The sequence below is a fragment of the Mastomys coucha genome, unplaced genomic scaffold (genome assembly GCF_008632895.1).
Source record: "Mastomys coucha isolate ucsf_1 unplaced genomic scaffold, UCSF_Mcou_1 pScaffold18, whole genome shotgun sequence".
Lineage (NCBI taxonomy): Eukaryota > Metazoa > Chordata > Mammalia > Rodentia > Muridae > Mastomys > Mastomys coucha.
In genome coordinates, this window is record NW_022196900.1 from 29,350,786 (window position 1) to 29,369,277 (window position 18,492).

General features: G+C 38.1%; 1 protein-coding gene across 1 annotated transcript in view; it reads right to left on the minus strand.

Moving 5' to 3' along the window:
* Positions 1 to 18,492, minus strand: part of Brinp1 (BMP/retinoic acid inducible neural specific 1) — a 185,357-nt gene that overhangs the window by 18,555 nt on the left and 148,310 nt on the right. Inside the window, exon 7 of the mRNA XM_031377667.1 lies at positions 14,511 to 14,733. Coding sequence (XP_031233527.1) covers positions 14,511 to 14,733 — 223 coding nt within the window. The remainder of the gene's footprint in view (positions 1 to 14,510; positions 14,734 to 18,492) is intronic.

The following is an 18,492-nucleotide window of genomic DNA, read 5'->3' on the forward strand; positions in this document are numbered from 1 at the left end:
CTGCGAAGGGATTCCTGCCTCTATATCATTTTACAGGTGAGAATAGTTAGGGCCAAAGAATATACAGCACATAACTTCGTAGGACTTAACACAACTGCTTACAAAGCCATGAGCCGAATTAATTTCCAATTTTGTAAACCATTATCCTGATCTCTGATTTCCCATTTTTAGAAAATATAGTTTACCTCTTCACAAGTAAGTAAGTAAATCCCATTTTCTTAAATAAGAAAACCATTGCTTCCACTGCAAGTGCAAATATCATCTGTCAACTTCCATTTGAAAGTTCAGTAGATGGTGGGTTATCACATGGCAGGCATACTACCTGCTGCTAAGGATGTATTGGCTGAGCAAAAGTCAAAATAACAGAAAACACACTAGAGTCTCTGCCCTCACAAAAGTTATACTCAAATGGGGGAACTCTAGAATGAAGCATACAATATCAAATGTGATCATATTAGAAAGAATGACATGAAAAGTTCTGTAAAGACATACAATGGAACATTGCAAGCTAAGACATTGGGCCAAGTATTCCTTAGAAACTACACATTAAGGAACTGGCAAGATCACTTAATTTCTAAAATGTTTAATGAGAAATCACAAAGTCCAGAGTTTGAATTCTCCCAGAATCAATATAAAAATCCAGGTGTGGCAGTGCATGCCTACAATCTCAGATCTGAAAAGACACGGATAGGAGGGTACCTTTGGATTGCTGATCAACGTGTCTAGCCAAACCCGAGATACAGATTCAAAGAAATACTCTACCCCAAGAAAAAAAGGTGGAGGGTTACAGAAGAAGACATCCTAGGTTAGCTTCTTATTCTACCCATTACTTGTGGCTGCATGTGTTTCCATAAAACATGAATAATACACACATATACAGCCACATGTACACACACACACACATACACACACTAAGTTTATCTTATTTTTCTTAAAGGGTGTGATATCTGGTAGGTCAACCATGTTCTAGAGAATGGTCATGCATCTAGGAGTACATGGAAAATACAAGTTGGATACTAGAGGTTATAGGAGAAATGACCATACAAAGTTGTGTTGGTATGAAGCAGGGATGGATGTAGGAGGAGTTGAGGGATGGGGATAAATATGGTCAAATTACAATATATAAGATTCTCAAAGAATTAATAAAAATTTTAAGAGAAAATTTTTAAAATGCTACAAAAGAAGGAATAAGTGTCTCTACCCCCAGCGGGAAAGGCTCTCAGAGCAGACCTCTATAAAAATTACTGACAGAAAACTGGCTCTCTGTCTTCCACCATATAAGGTGGTAGAGGATGTCCATGTCACTCAGAATTCTTGTGGCTGCTTTGTCTTGGATCTGCTTATATTAGTTGTATCATGATGTTACGGAGAGAATAATAAATCAATGATATATGAGTTACTTTTTCCAGACTATGGAAAAACTCATTTGAACTATGAAGCAAAATTTAATATAGACTAGTTAATAAAAATAAAGGCAATTAATTTAAATGAAGAAAAACTGAGGATTTGGAGAGTTCATAAAAATTCTAAAAGCTTGCATTTAGAATGTTTTTGAGTCTAAGCTGAATAAACTAATATGAAAATAATGCATAATTATTAATATGGTTTAAGTAAAGATGTTTGCAGAATGCCAAACTGAACATACAAACCCCTTTAAAATGGGTTTGGCTCAATATCCAAAAGGCTAGCAAGGACTATACACTATAAGTTACAATAAAATTGTTCACTATATGTATCATATTTGCATTGTAGAACATGTGTATAGACAGCATGTACACATGTCTTCTTTCACTCAATTTTACTTATATCTTCTGTTTCTTTTCCAATTAACAACCTTTGCACTCCATCATGATCTTGTTAGAGGACTTGCTTTCATTTTCTTGTCATGTCCTACACATGCCAAACTAAATGTTCTATTGCTAACTTTTGACAGTAAGAGCATAGGTTTACATTCATCACCACATACAGAAGTTTGGATACCTAATACTGAGTCAAGTTTTCCTTAAAGGTATATGCCATTATATCTTGAAGTGTCTGAATCTGTAGGGTTGAGTATCCTAATTTCTATCATTTTCCTCATAGAGCCTTTCCCGCTGAAGGTGGAGACATTTATTCCTTCTTTTGCAAGGCTCATATTTTACCTTATACAACAGGAAGCCCCACATCCTAGAAGGAGAAATTGTGTCTCAATTCTTACTTTAGGGCAATGTTTCTCATTCTCTGTGGGCACTGACCTCTTTGGTTGTTGCATACCAGATATCCTGCATATCAGATATTTACATTACAATTCATAACAGTAGCAAAATTACAATTATGAAGTACCAAAATATGATTTTATGATTGGGGGATCACAACAACGTGACAACTGTATTAAAGAGCGGCATTAGGAAGATTGGGAACCAGTGCTCTAAGGATCATTACGCTTTGTTCTTGATTATGTTTATATGCCATCTTTGCATTTCTTTACATGTCACATAGAGTTGTCATATAATTTGACTGGGCCACTGACTCTGTGTGGTACCTGTTCTTATCCTGACTGCAGATGAGAAAGCCGAGGACATAGGCAGATTTAGAGTCTTCTGAAGGTCACACACCTAATAAAGGACATGGCTAGACTCTCATTCTAATAAATTAGAAACTAACTTGAGTTCAATAAATTATAAATTGCCAAAGCTCTGTGTCCCACTTCAGAAGTCTGTGGAGATTTTGTCCAGAACAAGGAAGTGCAAAGTTCAGAGAGACAAGTGGGAACCAGAGTGAATATTAAGGGTCATTGGAATTAAGATAATAATTATTATGGTAGCCAGAATCTTTCCACAGACACCAATTAAACACTGAATGGAATAAAATGTATGTTAAAAGCTGACAAGGGTTCAGAAGCTAAGGCCCCAGGACTAGAGTCTGAGGCATATGTCTCCAAGAGATTTTTATTTCAACAATGTATAATTACATTGTGCTTGGCTATAGCCTGCACTACCAGGTCAAGGCCATGTGGATTTCAGAAGTAAAAATAAATCAAGGTCCATGTGTCATTGGGTAATGCAAATAATTATACTATATACCCTCAATGAGTAATCTCCCATTGTTCTGCTTTATTTCACAATGTAATCATCTCTAACAATCAAGTAATGGTAGAATATAAGTCACATCATCATCAAATACTTTTATCTGTTAAGAACATCAGTTTATTTTTGCTAAATTTAAAAAGCTCTAAAATATCTGTTTATAGTTATTTAGAGTATATTTAAAATTATTATTATTATTATTATTATTATTATTGTTATAATTATTTCTCCTCCATTCTTTTCTCATGCCTCCTTTCCTTTCTTCTTTCTCCTTCTCCTCTTTTTATTTTATTTTTTGTTCCCTTTATCATCCTTCTCCATTTCCTTTATCCATATTTTGTTCAACAGGAGTTTTTCCAAAGTAATAGATTTTGAAAGATTTGTATACAGAATGGTTGAAGATAATTTACACTAGCTGCTTTGATTTTACTACAGTGAACTATCAATCTAAGGGACCTAAATTTAGCTTTGACTTCTTCAGAAATTCTTGAAGTGACTTTGACCAAATGACTTAATTTATTTGGTCTTAAATCTTTCAAAGCAAAATGAGGAAAAAAGTTGCAGTCCAAATACATTCAATGTATTCAGAAAACCTAGAACTCATTGGCATGTTGATGACATTCAGTCTTGACAGGATGATATCAGTATGCCACCTGGACACATTCTGAGGAAAATATAATATTTTATATATCATACACATGTGTGCATGTATGATTATATATAAGAGAACTTGGCACAGGCCATTTTTTAATCAGATCTGGAGGTCACCTTAAAATTCTATTCCTTTCATCAAAATTAGTATTTGTCAAAAGGCTTTAAAGTGAACTGAGGACAAGACTGGATCTGCTTCTTAAGTAATAATTCTGATGGCTTCTGGGAGTACAAATTCAAAAATGATCAGAGTAGATTCTGGGACACTTAGTTAAGAGGATATTCTATATTCAGGCAAAAACAGATCATAGTTTGAACTACAGGGTACTCATTAGATTTGACTAATTAGCATTATCTGAGAACAGCTCTGTTCAAAGATTCAATTACTGACCTTCTACTAATATTTCAGAATAGAATGATTACTCTAAGTGTTATTTCTCATAGACATGGGAAGGACCTCAGAGATAATTAAGCCTCATTGTTTTCAAATTGTTTTTCCAAAAGAAAAATCACCTTATCTACCCAAAATGAGTTTAATTCAGAATCCCATAAAGAAAACATCACTGTTTTAGCTAAAAATGAGTTACAATTATTTCCTATTCAATCCGTATTCCATATTGGACAGTGATGACTTGAGCTCAAGTACTTCATTTGAAAAACACTGTCTTTTATACCCTACCACATATAGACAATGGTATATTGAGAGCACTGTTGTTTTTATCTTTAACTACCCACCAAAGACTTGCATGTTGCTGGCAGACAAGATGGTTAGTAAATGGTCCCTATTTTGCTGAATACAGTAGTTCCTGAGAGGCTTTGTTTTTCACTTCTCTCCCTTCCTTTATACATTCATTTTGATTTCGTACAATCCCAAACACTTTCTATCTTCATTTCTTCATATTTACCTTCTTCCTCCCTGTATCAATAAGAAGAAAATGCCAGTACTAAAAACAAATTGTTTATAAATATCTGTGTATATCTCCCTTCAAGGCTGGACAGAATATTGCAAGTATCATAAAAGTAGACATGATCTCCTCCATGACAAAAAACTCTACCAGCCAACTTTGCATCATTGCAGCTTAATGGCATCATTCATAAAAGTGAGATGGATTAGTACTACCTCACTAATGGTAAGATGATATGGATGATGGATTAATGCCTGATACTGGTGAATTACATTACAAGTGCTAGCTAGTTACATTGGCTCTTAACTCAATCTTGCTCTCTTCTCTTTGAGTTTGAATTCAAGTTCAATTTGCTTGCATTGCTCTGTTTCTTCAAATGGTCCATAATTCTGAACTGTACTTAACACAGAAAATGATCCTCTCATGTACAAAATAGTAATTATTCTCATGTTAAATATGAGAGAACCAAGAATCAAGCTGGGTATGGACATCCAAGTCTCTAATGGTAGTATACAAATGGTAGAAGCATAATTATTGAAAGATTGACTTTAGTGTGGTCTATATATTGAGAACTTCTTTTGTGTGTGTGCATGTGTGTGTTTTTGCCCATGTGCATGTTTGAGTCAGCTTATTGGGGTTTCCAATAATCAAAAATATGAATACCTGGCAATAATAGCCAAACTAGAATCTATCTTGTATCTTATTTTTAACTACATACTATAGTTATGAGTGACAGAAGTCACATGAAAGTTTGCTATGGACCTCTGCTTTACTTTATAGTTCAGACCACAGGAGTCTGAAACTACAAATGGTTTTCCTGCATACTAATAAAAATTTCACAACATGAAAAAACTCGAGATGAAATTTCACACATGAAATTCCAAAAGTCATTTGGCTGAGTCTAGAATTGATATTTTAATGCTCCGGGACTGGACCTCAGGTTGGTATAGGTGTTGTTTTTATCTTGGCACTTCCCAAGCAATGAACATGGTAAACCCTCAGGAAACATTTGTTCCATTAGCCTAAAAAAAAGAGAAAGTGGGGAATAGTCTTGAAAGCATGGCCAAAGGAGACAATTTCCTATTCAGAATATCAGTCGCTCAGACACTAAGAATAAACATTAATAAATGGGATCTTATGAAATTGAAAAGCTTCTACAAAGAAAAGGACACAATCTATAAGAAAAGAACAGCAGCCCACAGAATGGGAAAAGATTCTTACTTATTCCACATATGACAGAGAACTAATATGTAAAATATATAAAGAACTCAAGAAATTAGGCAACCAAAACTAAATATAATCCAATTAAAAAATGTGTAGATCTAAATAGGATTTTCAACAGAGAAATCTCAAATCACCAAGAAACTGTTAAAGAAATGTTCAACATCCTGAGCCATCAGTGAAATATAAATCAAAATGACTTTGAGATTCTATCTCACAGCTGCCAGAATGCCTAAGCTCAAAACCACAAGTGATAGCTTATGGTGATGAGAATGTGGAACAAGGGAAATATTTTTCTACTGCTAGTATGTATGTAAACTTGTATAGCCATTTTGGAAACCAATATGGTGGTTTCTCAATACCCAACTATACCACTCTTTGGCATATTCCCAAAATATGCTCCATCCTTTCATAAGGATGCTTGCTCAATTATGTTCATAGAAACTTTACTTGTAAGAGCTAGAAAGTAGAAATGACCTAGATGTCCCTCAACCAAAGAATGGATAAAGAAAATATGTTACATTTACACAATGGAGTATTACTCAGCTATTAAATACATATATCATGAAATTTGCAGGCAAATGGAACTAGAAAAAATCATACTGAGTGAAGTAACCCAGACATAAGAAGACAAACATATTAATACTCACTTATAAGTGGATATTAGCTATAAATTAAAAGACAATCATAGTACAGTTCACAGACCCAGAGAAGCTAAGCAACAAGGAGTACTTCAGAGGAGATGCAAAAAACTCCTGGGGAAGGGGATACAGAATAGATTTTGCAGATAGAATGGGGACAGGTAGGATTGAGAACAGGAGGAATCAGATGGTGGAGGTGTGGGATACTTAGAGAAACAACTGGAAATTGGTGCATTTCAGGAAGAAGTGGAAATCCAATGCCATTGAAACACCAAGGAATTTATGAGAGTGAACCTAGCAAAGACTGCTAATAATTAGGACACAGGGCCTGAACTGTCTCACCTTCTGTAATCAGGGAAGGTCTCAAGTTGGACATCAAACCAGCCACAAAATCTCTGACCTACAGATTGTCCTGCCTGCAGAGTGTTGTCCGACAAGAGCCTAACAGAATCATCATGAAAGAGACCAGTGAGACTTCATTCAGCAACTGATGTGAGCAGATGCAGAGCCAATCTGCCTTTGCTCCTGAACTGACCTTGTGTGATATATATATATTATTTGTCTTTGCATACACACACACACACACACACACACACACACACACACACACACACACGAGTTATTTTTCTTGGCACTTCAAAACCATGAACACGGTAACTACTCAGGAAACATTTGCTCCATTATCCTGAATAGAGCCAAGACTCTTCACTCTAAAGAATTTCTCCCCAGTTCTTGCTTGGGATTTAGAGCTTGATTCAAAGTCCCACAACAGGAAAGTCACCATAAACCTCATCACAGAGACCCTTTTTTGTCTCAATCATAGGACCAGTACCTATACACCTTAATCCTTCTCTACCACACCTCTAAACATGAAAATCTAATCCTGGTTTTGATACCGCCACATTGAATCCTGGGTATCCCACAACAACACCGATCTCAGTTTGCACTGCACATTTCTTAGATAACATGGGCTTTTCCTTAACTGCTCAAGGAACTTTTCTATTCAGCCAATTTAGATTGTCAGCAAAATAATTTTAAACCTCCTGTTTAGCTGTGGTATAGTCTAAGATATATTAATTATATCTCTTGGCTTGTCAGTTCTTTTTGTCCATGGATCAACAGCACCTACTCCTTACAGACAGAAGAATAACATGCAAGATATGCCATGTCATTACTACCAGCACTCTGTATTTTTGAGTAATAAGAGTCTGATATGAAATTAATAGGTAAAATGTCAATATTATTTTTATGAGAATTTTGCTTATCAAGTTCACTGTTAGTCTTTGCTGTGGGTAAATAACCTACAATTCACTAAACACTCTCATGATGTATGTAGTACCATTATCTTCATTTTACCAAACAAACTAAGAAAAATAAAAACAATACTCAAGATACAAAAATGTTAGCACCTCGTGCCAGAATCACTATCTGGCAGTAGTGTTGGGATTTGAACCTAAGGAGTCTGACTCAAAAGTCTGTGCACATAATGAGTTCTATTATCTGCTACACTATCGCATGCTTAGTAAATCATTAGGTGTTCCTGTTGTGCATTACTGCTGTCACTGTTATTATTGCTGTCATTACTATTTATCTTCTATTACTATTACTATTATTTTCCCTCTCTGGTATAGTTATTTTGTTCTCCATTTATACTCATCAGTGTTTTTTAAACTGCATAATGGTACTATGCAGGGGGCTCAGGGGTAATTATCCCACAACCTAGTAGCGAATTCTTTGAACTATAAGAAAAATGAGCCAGAAAAATAAGTGTATTGGTGCAATAGTGGTATCATTGTTATGGAGATAACTAATTTCTTTCTTTTTGATTTGGGGGCTTACTCTATAAGGGAGACTGATGTCTAATACTATAAGCTCGTTCTAAAACACAATTTAGGAGCATGTAAGAAGATTTCTTATCTCAATTGTCATATCATCAAATATTCCCTAAACATTTATGTTTATACCTATAGACAAAGGGCATTTTCAGCCTGAAATAGAGAAGTGTCTTGCAGTGATCCATGGTTGTATAAGGTACTGAGAATAAATGGGGCCTGAGCATCTGCCCTAAACAAGAAATTCACATTACTTCCTGTAAGGATCAAGGAACATTTCAGAAAGGGGGATAGAGAAAATGTCAAAATATAGAATTGTAAGAGGAGGGGTAAAATACTATCTTCCAAAGAAGATCCAGAATACGATGATGACCACAGATCTGTGCATACTGCAGAGTCCACAGAAATTATATCCTTGCAACAGTCATCTATAAAGGGGCAAGGAACTCCTGGAACCCCACCTGTCCTGGCAACCAACAGATTTGGTGAGAGGGGAAAAACATGGTTTCTAGCTATATATCTGCTAGTGAGCCCCAGGTTCTAATGGTTAATTCTAAACTCAGGATCACACAGATGGTTCCACTTAAATCTAGTCGGAAAACAAATAAAGCCAAAACTAGTGAATAGGTAAACATATCCAGGGGAAGTAGAACAGGTTGGTAAGGAAAAAAAGGAAATAAGAATGGAGAATCAAATTAATGTGCAAGAACAAAAATTTGCTAATAAAAAAATAAAAACCCTCTCAGCATTAGACAGATATTTAGATTAGGTATGCATGTGTGTCTCCAGGCTATGGAAACATCAAACATTGAGGAAGACCCATCCCCGTTCAAGAAGCCGTGCTTAGTGGAAGGGAAGGAAGGGATGCAACTGTACAAACTCCAGGCTATGACTGCTATGACCAACTATGTGGTTTCTGTCATGCTTCATGTCTTCTGTAAAGTTGTGTGTATGCATTCCTGGATTTTTCCTACCCTACTTGTGAAATGGCTCTTGTGCCTGACCCTATTACAGAAATAAGATAAGCCAAGTATAAAAGGGACTGGCAGGGAAGTTTTCTGTGACTTATCTTGCATTCGAAAGATCCTCACACTATTCAATGCAGTATATTATAAAATGGAAGTGATACTTTCTAGTTGTTAAAGGTAAGTTTGACAAAATCGTAGGACTTCCTTTGTTTTCAGGATGTCCTCTTTTCATAGCCCAGCTGCCATGCTGCAAAAAGACCAAATGACATGTAGAGGACATGGGTAAGCATTCTAATTGACAGCCCCAGCTGAGCCTCCAGCTGACAGCCAGCATCCACTGCCAACTCTGGGAGGGAAATACTTTGGAGGTCCACTGAGGAAAGTCACCCAAGGACACTGACCTCTGCCAATGAGAGAGTCCTCCAACTGTATCAAGTCAACCTACACAATTAGAGAGTCCTCCAACTGTACCAAGTCAACCTATACAATCACGAGAGGTCGCACACAGTGCATGGTTTTCAGAGTTTTAGGGTGAATATTTTTTTTCCATCAATAGATAGCCAACATATGTCTTCTGCCTAAGAGCCTGGGAATAAACTTTTATCAAGTAAAGTTCCAAACTTCCAGAGTTGACCTCTCATTAAAAGATAAATGGTTCATTTAAAATGTCAATTATGACTGGAAACTATTTGGCATATCCATAACCTTCCTTTGCCTCAGTGTCTTTATCTATAATATGAGAAACAGTACCTGTTTCATGAAACTGTAATGTTATAAAACAATGAATTCACATAAGACAATAGAATACCAGGCATATAGAACATACATAATAAATGAATTTCCTGCCACTTTTGGCTAGAGTCAAATTTTTCACTAGGTCTTTAAATTTTAAAAATCTTCTTCCTTATACTTAACCTGAAGGCAATTACAATTATCCAGTGCTCCAAATGAAGTGCAGGTACTTACATAAAGCTTGATGGCTGACAAATGTCAGAAAGACCTGACTCCAACCTGTGTACAGTAAATGATCTTTTCTCTCCCCCTCTCCCATCCTGCCTCAATGCCACCTTTCTGCAATACAAGTAAAAATGGCAGTGGCACCTGTTGCATTAGCAGCACCTGCTCAGAGCACTCAGCTCCTATGGAGTTCAACAAGCAGACAAATTGAAACTGAGCAATCAGTTCATTTGCAAACATAAACTTGCTCAGCCAGAGGTGGCTCAAGGTTCTCACTGCTATCACCTCTGTCTGACACCGCTCTTTGGCAGAGAGGTGCCCTGCTAGTCTGAGGAATGCTCATTAAAGCCTCTGATTCAGATGTCAGGAAACAGCCCACAGCCAGGCCAAGGAAGTTCAGCTCCCCTGGGAAGGCTTCAGAGCCTCATTTTGTATGCTCCCACCTTCGGCAGTATCACATTCGTTCCTCTGTATATGAACATCACTTAGTGACTTGCCAACTGCGGATTCCAGACACTCTCCTAGAGAGAGTGGAAGGAATGTTGGGATTGAGGGTCAGTTTTCTCTTTTTCAGGCTGGCAAGTCAACACCCAGAGTTCTGTATTTAAATATCCCAGTAGCAGTATGGTATTTCTAGCTATCCACACCTACCAAGTTCAACAAGAGAAGGAAAGGGTTAGGCACAGTGGTGAACACCTGAGCTTGGAATCAGGAAGTCACTTACTCAAGATGATGCAGCTTCACTAATACTAAGGCATAGTCAAATTCAACATTCAAGTTCAGGTTCTTGGACTTTCCAGTTCCCACATTCTACCATTTTGGCCCTTCCTTTATCCTTATGCACACATGACATCCTTCTGTCTCCTCCTAGATCCAGTGTGCCAGTGATGGTTTATGCCCTGTAGATTTCTTCTCCAATGTAATTAGTGTGCTTCCCCGGTCTCTTGTCTTGGAATTTCTCAAATGATACTCAAGAAATGTTAAAGTTGCATGCGTCAACTTGTAATAGCTAAATATTGCTCCTTTTGCCAAGATTCTGTTTGGGTAGTCTTGGAACTCACAGTTTCTTCATCTAAAGATGTAACAGAAATCTTTTGGAGAAGTGATTTCGACCATTACGACATTAGGACTCGTAACAGTAGCAGAATTACAGTTATGAAGTTGCAGCAAAATAGTTGTATGAGTGAGGGTCACAAGCATTTTAAGAGGTTTCAGCATTAGAAAGGTTGAAAACCACTGCTTTCCAGTGGTATGGGCTGGGTTGTCTAACTTTCCCTGCAAATGCAAATGTTGAAGACCTGATCTCCCAGTACAGCTAAACATAACTGTATTCAGACGTCATTTTTAGGTTGAAATGAGCTCATTAGGGATAAATGCTAATACAGTATGAATGGTTCTAAAGCAGAGAAGATGAGGACACAGACATCCCTGGGTGAAAGAAACCCAGGGCACAGGAAATAGACAAACCATAAAGTCCTCAGAAAAACTAGAATTGTAAGAAAACAGATGTCTGCCGTTTAAGTTGCCTAGTTTGTAGGACTTAGCTAAAATAACCTTTACAAAATACCCACCTGAGGTAAATTCTATTTTCTGATTCACATAGGAAACTTTCCTCACTCCTGCTCTGAGAACCATCTTTCATAGCAGTGTGGACTCTATTCACTTACTTATGAGCCACAAACAGTGCCTGAGGCTGGTCACCTGCCACAGGCCTGATAAATCTAACGGTTCTACTTCAGAGACTCCCTTATGGTGGCAGCTTGGGCATCTGCTGCGTGCAACAGGGAAGTCAATTTGTGAACAGACTCTTTTTCCAAGTCTGTGGTTCAGCCGTACAGCAACACGTCAGTAACTGACAGAAAAAAAAAATCGATTTCACTCTCCAAATGGTTATTACAAATGAGAGAAAATACAGTGGACTCTGAATGGGAAGGTCCGAAGCAAGCAAAGCTGAACAGCACTAGTGTGTAAGGATACACATCACAGTGCAGGACAGAGAGACGGTTCGTTAAGAAATGTGGTTTTATGTAAGTGAGAACTTGGAATAAGGAACACTTTTATACAATCAGGGAAGACTTCACGGAGGAAGCAACGTTAGCTATTGGTGTAGAAACATAAGAGGAGAAAGTTTCAAACTGGAATACACAGCTTGAACTATCTAGAGAAATATAATGATTTTTAATTCCTGTCTTATGTGTGAGCACACCAGACATTTCAGAGGACGGATTTGGATTTAATGATTTAAATGCCATTTTGAATCTTGCTTTTTGCTTTACAACAGATTGGCTAACTCCCATTCTCCATAACTTTTGGAGTCAGATAATCCTTTAAGAGACTGTCTTGTATAATATCATTCAATGGGACAATTAAAAATGTCCTTTACATATTCACATATTCCTTGGGGACAAAGTCAACCCCATTTGATAACCTCTGATTATCTGTAGCATCTTTGAAACTAGTGATTTCAGTTCTCTGAAATTCAGTTTTCTGGACTTCACAATAGGAAAATGAATACACATACACACAATGTGGCTAAGCAGGTCATGCTATGTAAATTTCACACAATTTTTCAAAATGTAAATGTGTGAGTATGTGTGCGTGTGTGCACATGTGTGCATTTGAGCATATTTGTGCATATGTGCATATTTGTGTATACATGCAAAGGACAAAAAGAGTTCCCTCTTCTCCCATTTTTTTTTTGTGTGTATTTCTTTGAGGGAAATCTTTTCCCTACTCCAGAGCTAAGATAATGGCCAGCAAGTCACAGCATTCCTGCCTCCTCTCTGATTACAGTTAAAGTTATATATGTGTGCCAAGTGGTTAGCTTGCTCACTGGGTGCAATAAGAGAATGGTAATCCTCATAGTTGGGCAAAAGTATTCTTAATCACTAAGCTATCTTCCTAGTTCCAAACCTGTCCCCATTGGTTAAATAAGTGGATTTTTTTTTATCTGAATAAAATAAAAGGCAAGATACTACCAACAATACAAAATGAATGATGACAGAGCTGTTCTGTCTGAATCAGGATAATAAGTCTGATTCAGGCTCCCCACCTGGGTTTACCCCACTCTGCACTTAAATTGCTGTATGGTTGTCTTGTGACAGCCTCATCAAAACCCTGGACACAATTTCCAAATAAACTTCTCAGCTGCAGATAGATTATATATTGCCTGGAAGAATAGAGTTTGACCAACTGAGATTGAATACTGGCTTGTGCATTGAAAAGGTAGACCCTGTCTGTTCATTCCTGTATTTCCCTCTGGAAATCAGTGTAAATGGTACAAGACAGGGTGAAGCTAGAACCAGACTAGGCAAAGGAAACAACTATGAACTTACGCAGACACGTGATCTTTAGATAGGGGTCTGGCCTGTATAATCCTTAAAACTTTCACTAGTCATTGCTACATTTGTTACACTTCACTCTCATCAAATGTCCTCAACTGACTGGTTAATTAGCCCAGTTCCTTTACCATTAAGAAGAGATTCTTAATTCTTCCTAAACAAGTACTTTAAAAATTGTCCAGATATTGCATTTTATGAAGGGTGCCATATAATTGCTAATACCAGTGTTGGAGGTCACGGTCAGTCAGCAGTAGGTGGGTTGGGGAGCACCCAAGTAGAAGCAGGGGGAGGGAGGATGGATATGGGGTTTCCCCAGGGAAACTGGGAAAGAGGAGAACATTTGAAATGTAAATAAATAAAATATCCAATAAAAAAAAAGAGAAAGGAACAAACAAGGCAAAGCTGACCTTCACAGCTCAATTTCCTTTGTCATTATTGGCAAACTGATATCAGGACTTTTCACACAGCTGCCAAAATCAGTGGATGTGCAAATCTTTTAAATTAAGTGAAGATAGCATTTCTATATTACCTATGCACATTTGCCTCTGTACTTTAAGTTGTTTCCAGGGCACTTGTAATCCTTCATTTAACATGCTAGTATCATGTGGTTTAGAAAAAAAAATGACTAGGAAAAAAAAATCTAAGCACGTGCAATAAAAACGCAAATTGTGTTTTGATAATTGCAATCTGAGGCTAGTTGAACTGTAGATGGAGAGCCCATGGATATGGGACAATGGTATACTTAGAAAGCATATAGAATTTAAAAGTTTCAAGAGCCAAATGCAGTCAGGATCATGGACTGCCTTGCTTAAAGAGTCCTAAATAGGCTACTTGAAGCACACATCCCTCTGTTTTAAGAGAACGTGATGACTGACACTGAGCAGTGGGGCTATAGGACATTGTAGAAGTGGAGAAGTAAGAGCACATACCTCTCTCTAGGCAGCTGGTGGTTGGGATTGTGGCGGCAGCGAACGCTGAGACCAAAGAGCTTGCGGGCGGTCCTCTGGATTTTCTGTCTCTGAGCCTCAGTGGCACTCTGCAGGAGCTTGTAACGACTCTGCAGGTCCCAGTCATTGCCCCAGTGCTGGTGGATGCTGCCAATGGTCAGGAAGTGGTTGCTTGGGAGACGTTTCATAAATGACTTAAACTCATCTGACGAGAGACAAGAGTCAGGAGAGAAGGGGTGAGCATGACAGCCATCGACTGAAGTACTGTTTTAATATTTAGTTCTCACTTATTCCTGTAGTGTTTTCTGCTACCTTCATCTAACACCTTGAAAAGGAAACAACATAAATGTCCTTCAGTCAACAAAGGGGATAACAGAAATGTGATACATATACACCATAGAATACTATTCTACTATAAAGAAAAATGGAATAATAAAGTTTGCCGATAAATGGAGGTATCTAGAAAAGATGTTGAGTGAAGTTACCCAGACACAGAAAGGCAAATGTTACATGTTCTCTCTCCCCAGAGGCTTCTAGCTCTAAATCTTCAGATATAAGTGTACTCCTTATCCATTGATAGGGACTGGTCTGTGCATCAGAAGGAGATCATTATAGATTACCACAATCAATCAGAATACAGAATTGTGGATCCAGTCCTACTGGATACACATGCACAACCACTCCCACATATAAGGCTCCAGAAACACTGAGGAAGAGTGGCCATAAAGATTCTTAGAGCCAGAATATCAGGGCTTTTTGTTTGTTTGGTTGGTTGGTTTTTTCGAGACAGGGTTTCTCTGTATAGCCCCGGCTGTTCTGTAACTCACTCACAGACCAGGCTGGCCTCGAACTCAGAAATCCACCTGCCTCTGCTTCCCAAATACCAGGATTAAAGGCATATGCCACCACTGCCTGGGGGAGTTTGTTTTAAGAGTGTGCCTCCTAGAAATGGTGAAAGCCACACCCATACAGTCTAACCAATGTGATTGCTTATCATGAATGGGATCACTGGACATACAAAAGTGAACCTGGGAATTCTCATAAGTTCTCAAAAATACACAGAGAACCACAGGCGACTAAGGAATACTGAGAGGTACAGAAACAGGTTTTCCCCTGGAAAGAGCACACCAGTTGGGTTTTGGTCAGTTCTGTATTTGTTTCTGATATTAAGCTCCGTCTGTCAGTGAACGACCCTGTAATATGAAGTATAACACTGCATAGTCATCTGTGCTTAGTACTAACATTGTACCTGTATTGAAGGGTACCTCTATGAGGCATCTATATTTAAGATAAAGGTCTACAGATTTCCAGCATGGGCATGTCAGGTTACAACACGTACCCTTTGCATTCACACTTAACAGTGCCTTTTGAGTCAAATTAGTATTCTTAATTTTTTGAAAACATTAAAAAGCATTTAGACAATCTACATTGAAAATCAATGTATTATGATTTTGGTAGAATTTTAACTGAAAATAAATGTGAAGAAAACAGTGTTAATAAGTTCTTGTCAGATACTGTTGCCTGATAAGTGAACAAATCCCTTTGAAGTACAGGACTCTAGTAGATCCAGAGTGGTGTTAAAACCATATTAGCTCCCAACTGAATCTTTCTCTTTGAGGGAACCTGTGGGAGTGATGGAGAACCGATGAAAATGAAACTCTACACTCATGATCAAACTGTCATTCGGAGTCCTAGGTGTCAACCATATAGCATCTTCTCCAGTGCTGGGAAACTACAATTTAAGACATGGTAAGAGGTCCCTTGGTAAGCGTTTCAGTTCTTGTTCCCAAAATTTGAATTTATGAGCAACATCTCAGGGAACAGTTTGACAGAACCTTATAAATAACCTAGCTCAGCATTTCTTGATCCACATATATAGGAAACTAAAGCCCAGAACAACAAATGGATGTTTTGAAAGATACACACACAGAGCTTCAAGACCCAAGAGTAAAACCTGCTCTTATCTACTCTGACACTTTCTCAGGCACACCATCCTTCCCCAATGTCCTTCTCAACTGCTGTGGAAAATGAAACAAAATATGGGTCATTTTGCAGATAAAAGGTTTCAGGCAAATGGATGGAGCTAGAAAATACCATTCTAAGTGAGATACCTCAGACCCAGAAAGACTATGAACTCATCTGTAAGTGGACATTAGCTATAAAGTTCAGTATGACCATGCTACAATCTATAAACCCAAAGAAGCTACGTAACAAGGAGGGCCCAAGGAAGGCTACTTAAATATCACTCAGAAGGGGAAATGAAAGAGAAATCTGAAGTAACTGGAAGGAGGTAACTGGGTGGGGGGTGAGTCAAAAGGGGAATAGGGTAGAGACCAGGTGTGGGGAAGTGGGGCAGGCTGAAAGAGACAACAGAAATCAGTGGGGGACAGCACTGCGACAGGGGAGACTCCTGGAAGTCTTTGGGGTGACCCTAGCTGAGATCCTAAGTAGGGGGAGATAGAGTCTGAATTGGCTACCTCCTGTAGGCACATAGGGTTCCCAGTGGAGGGAGGGGAACACAAACTCACCCACAAGACCTTCAACCCAGTTTCGTCCTGCCTACAACAAATGCAGGGATAAAGATGGAACAGAGATTGAGGAAATGGATAACCAATGACTGGCCCAACTTGAGACCCATCCAATGGGAGAGAGTCAACCTTGACACTATTAATGATTTTTGGTGTTGTCTGCAGAGACAAACCTGGTATAATTGTATTCTGAGAGGCTTTATCCAGCAGCTTATGGAAACAGATGCAGAGAGCCACAGCTCAACAAGCCATAGCTTGAGCAGTCTTGTGGAAGAATCGGGTGAGGGAATAAGGGAGACCTAGAGGTCAAGGACACCATAAGAAGACCTGCAGAGTCAGCTAACCTGGGCCCAAGGGGACTGAACTATCAACCAAAGAGGATACATGGGTCAGTCCCCGAGGCTCCCTATACATTTGTAGCAGATGTATAGTTTGGTCTTTATGTGGGTCCCTCAACAATTGGAGAGGGGGCTGTCTATGACTATGCTGAAGGCTCTGGATTTCTTTCTCATAGCTGGACTGCCTTGTCTAGCTTCAAGATGCACTTAGACCTGCTGTGATTCGATGTATGTATGGGTGAGTATGTACCAATTGGGGTCATCTCCTTCTCTGAAGAGTAGCTGAAGGGGGAAAGGAGGAGGGTATATAAGGGTGGGAGTATGAGAAGATGAGGAAGGGATCTTGGATCAAGCTGTGAAATGAATAAATAAACAATCGAAACAACAAAACAAAACCAAACACATTAGTTACAGCTGAAAATTTTTATTCCATGCTATTAAACATGCAAAGAAACTTTAGTCTTATGCATATATTTATTTTATTTATATAAGGACTACTAGCATAGCTCTCAACAGTTACAGAACTGAATCCTAAGCACCTGGAACTCACAAGTGATCTTCACAGCAAAGCTCGGAGTTACATATCTATAGTATCTCTCTCTAGAGGTTTGGAACAAAGGAGGTAGCTAACTCACATAGAGTCAATGGCGAGTAGGTGAAACTGCAGCCTTGATCTAGAATACATGCTCTCACTTAACATATTGTACTTCCTCTCAATACACAGACAGAAACCTTGACTCTTGGCATACTGAGAGGGGGGAAAAACGTTCTAAAAACAAATGTTTTCAGCCAGATATTTAGAAACTTTGTAATGATAGTCAAATATAAAAAAAATCAAATACCATATTGATAACTGAAGAATATGGGGCTCTCACTCATACATCTGTCAAATTGTTATAAAAGTATCTAATACAAATTTAGAAATTGTGAAACCATCAAAAAAGCCATTATTATTTTTGTTCCAGGGCTAAGCCATTAAGGCTAAGGACTTGAACAAATATAAGGAAAAAGTACAAGTTCATGATGTAGATATTTGTTTCAATAAGTGGATATATGTTAAATTGAGAACTTCTTTCAGAGGGATTTGTGCAGGAGATC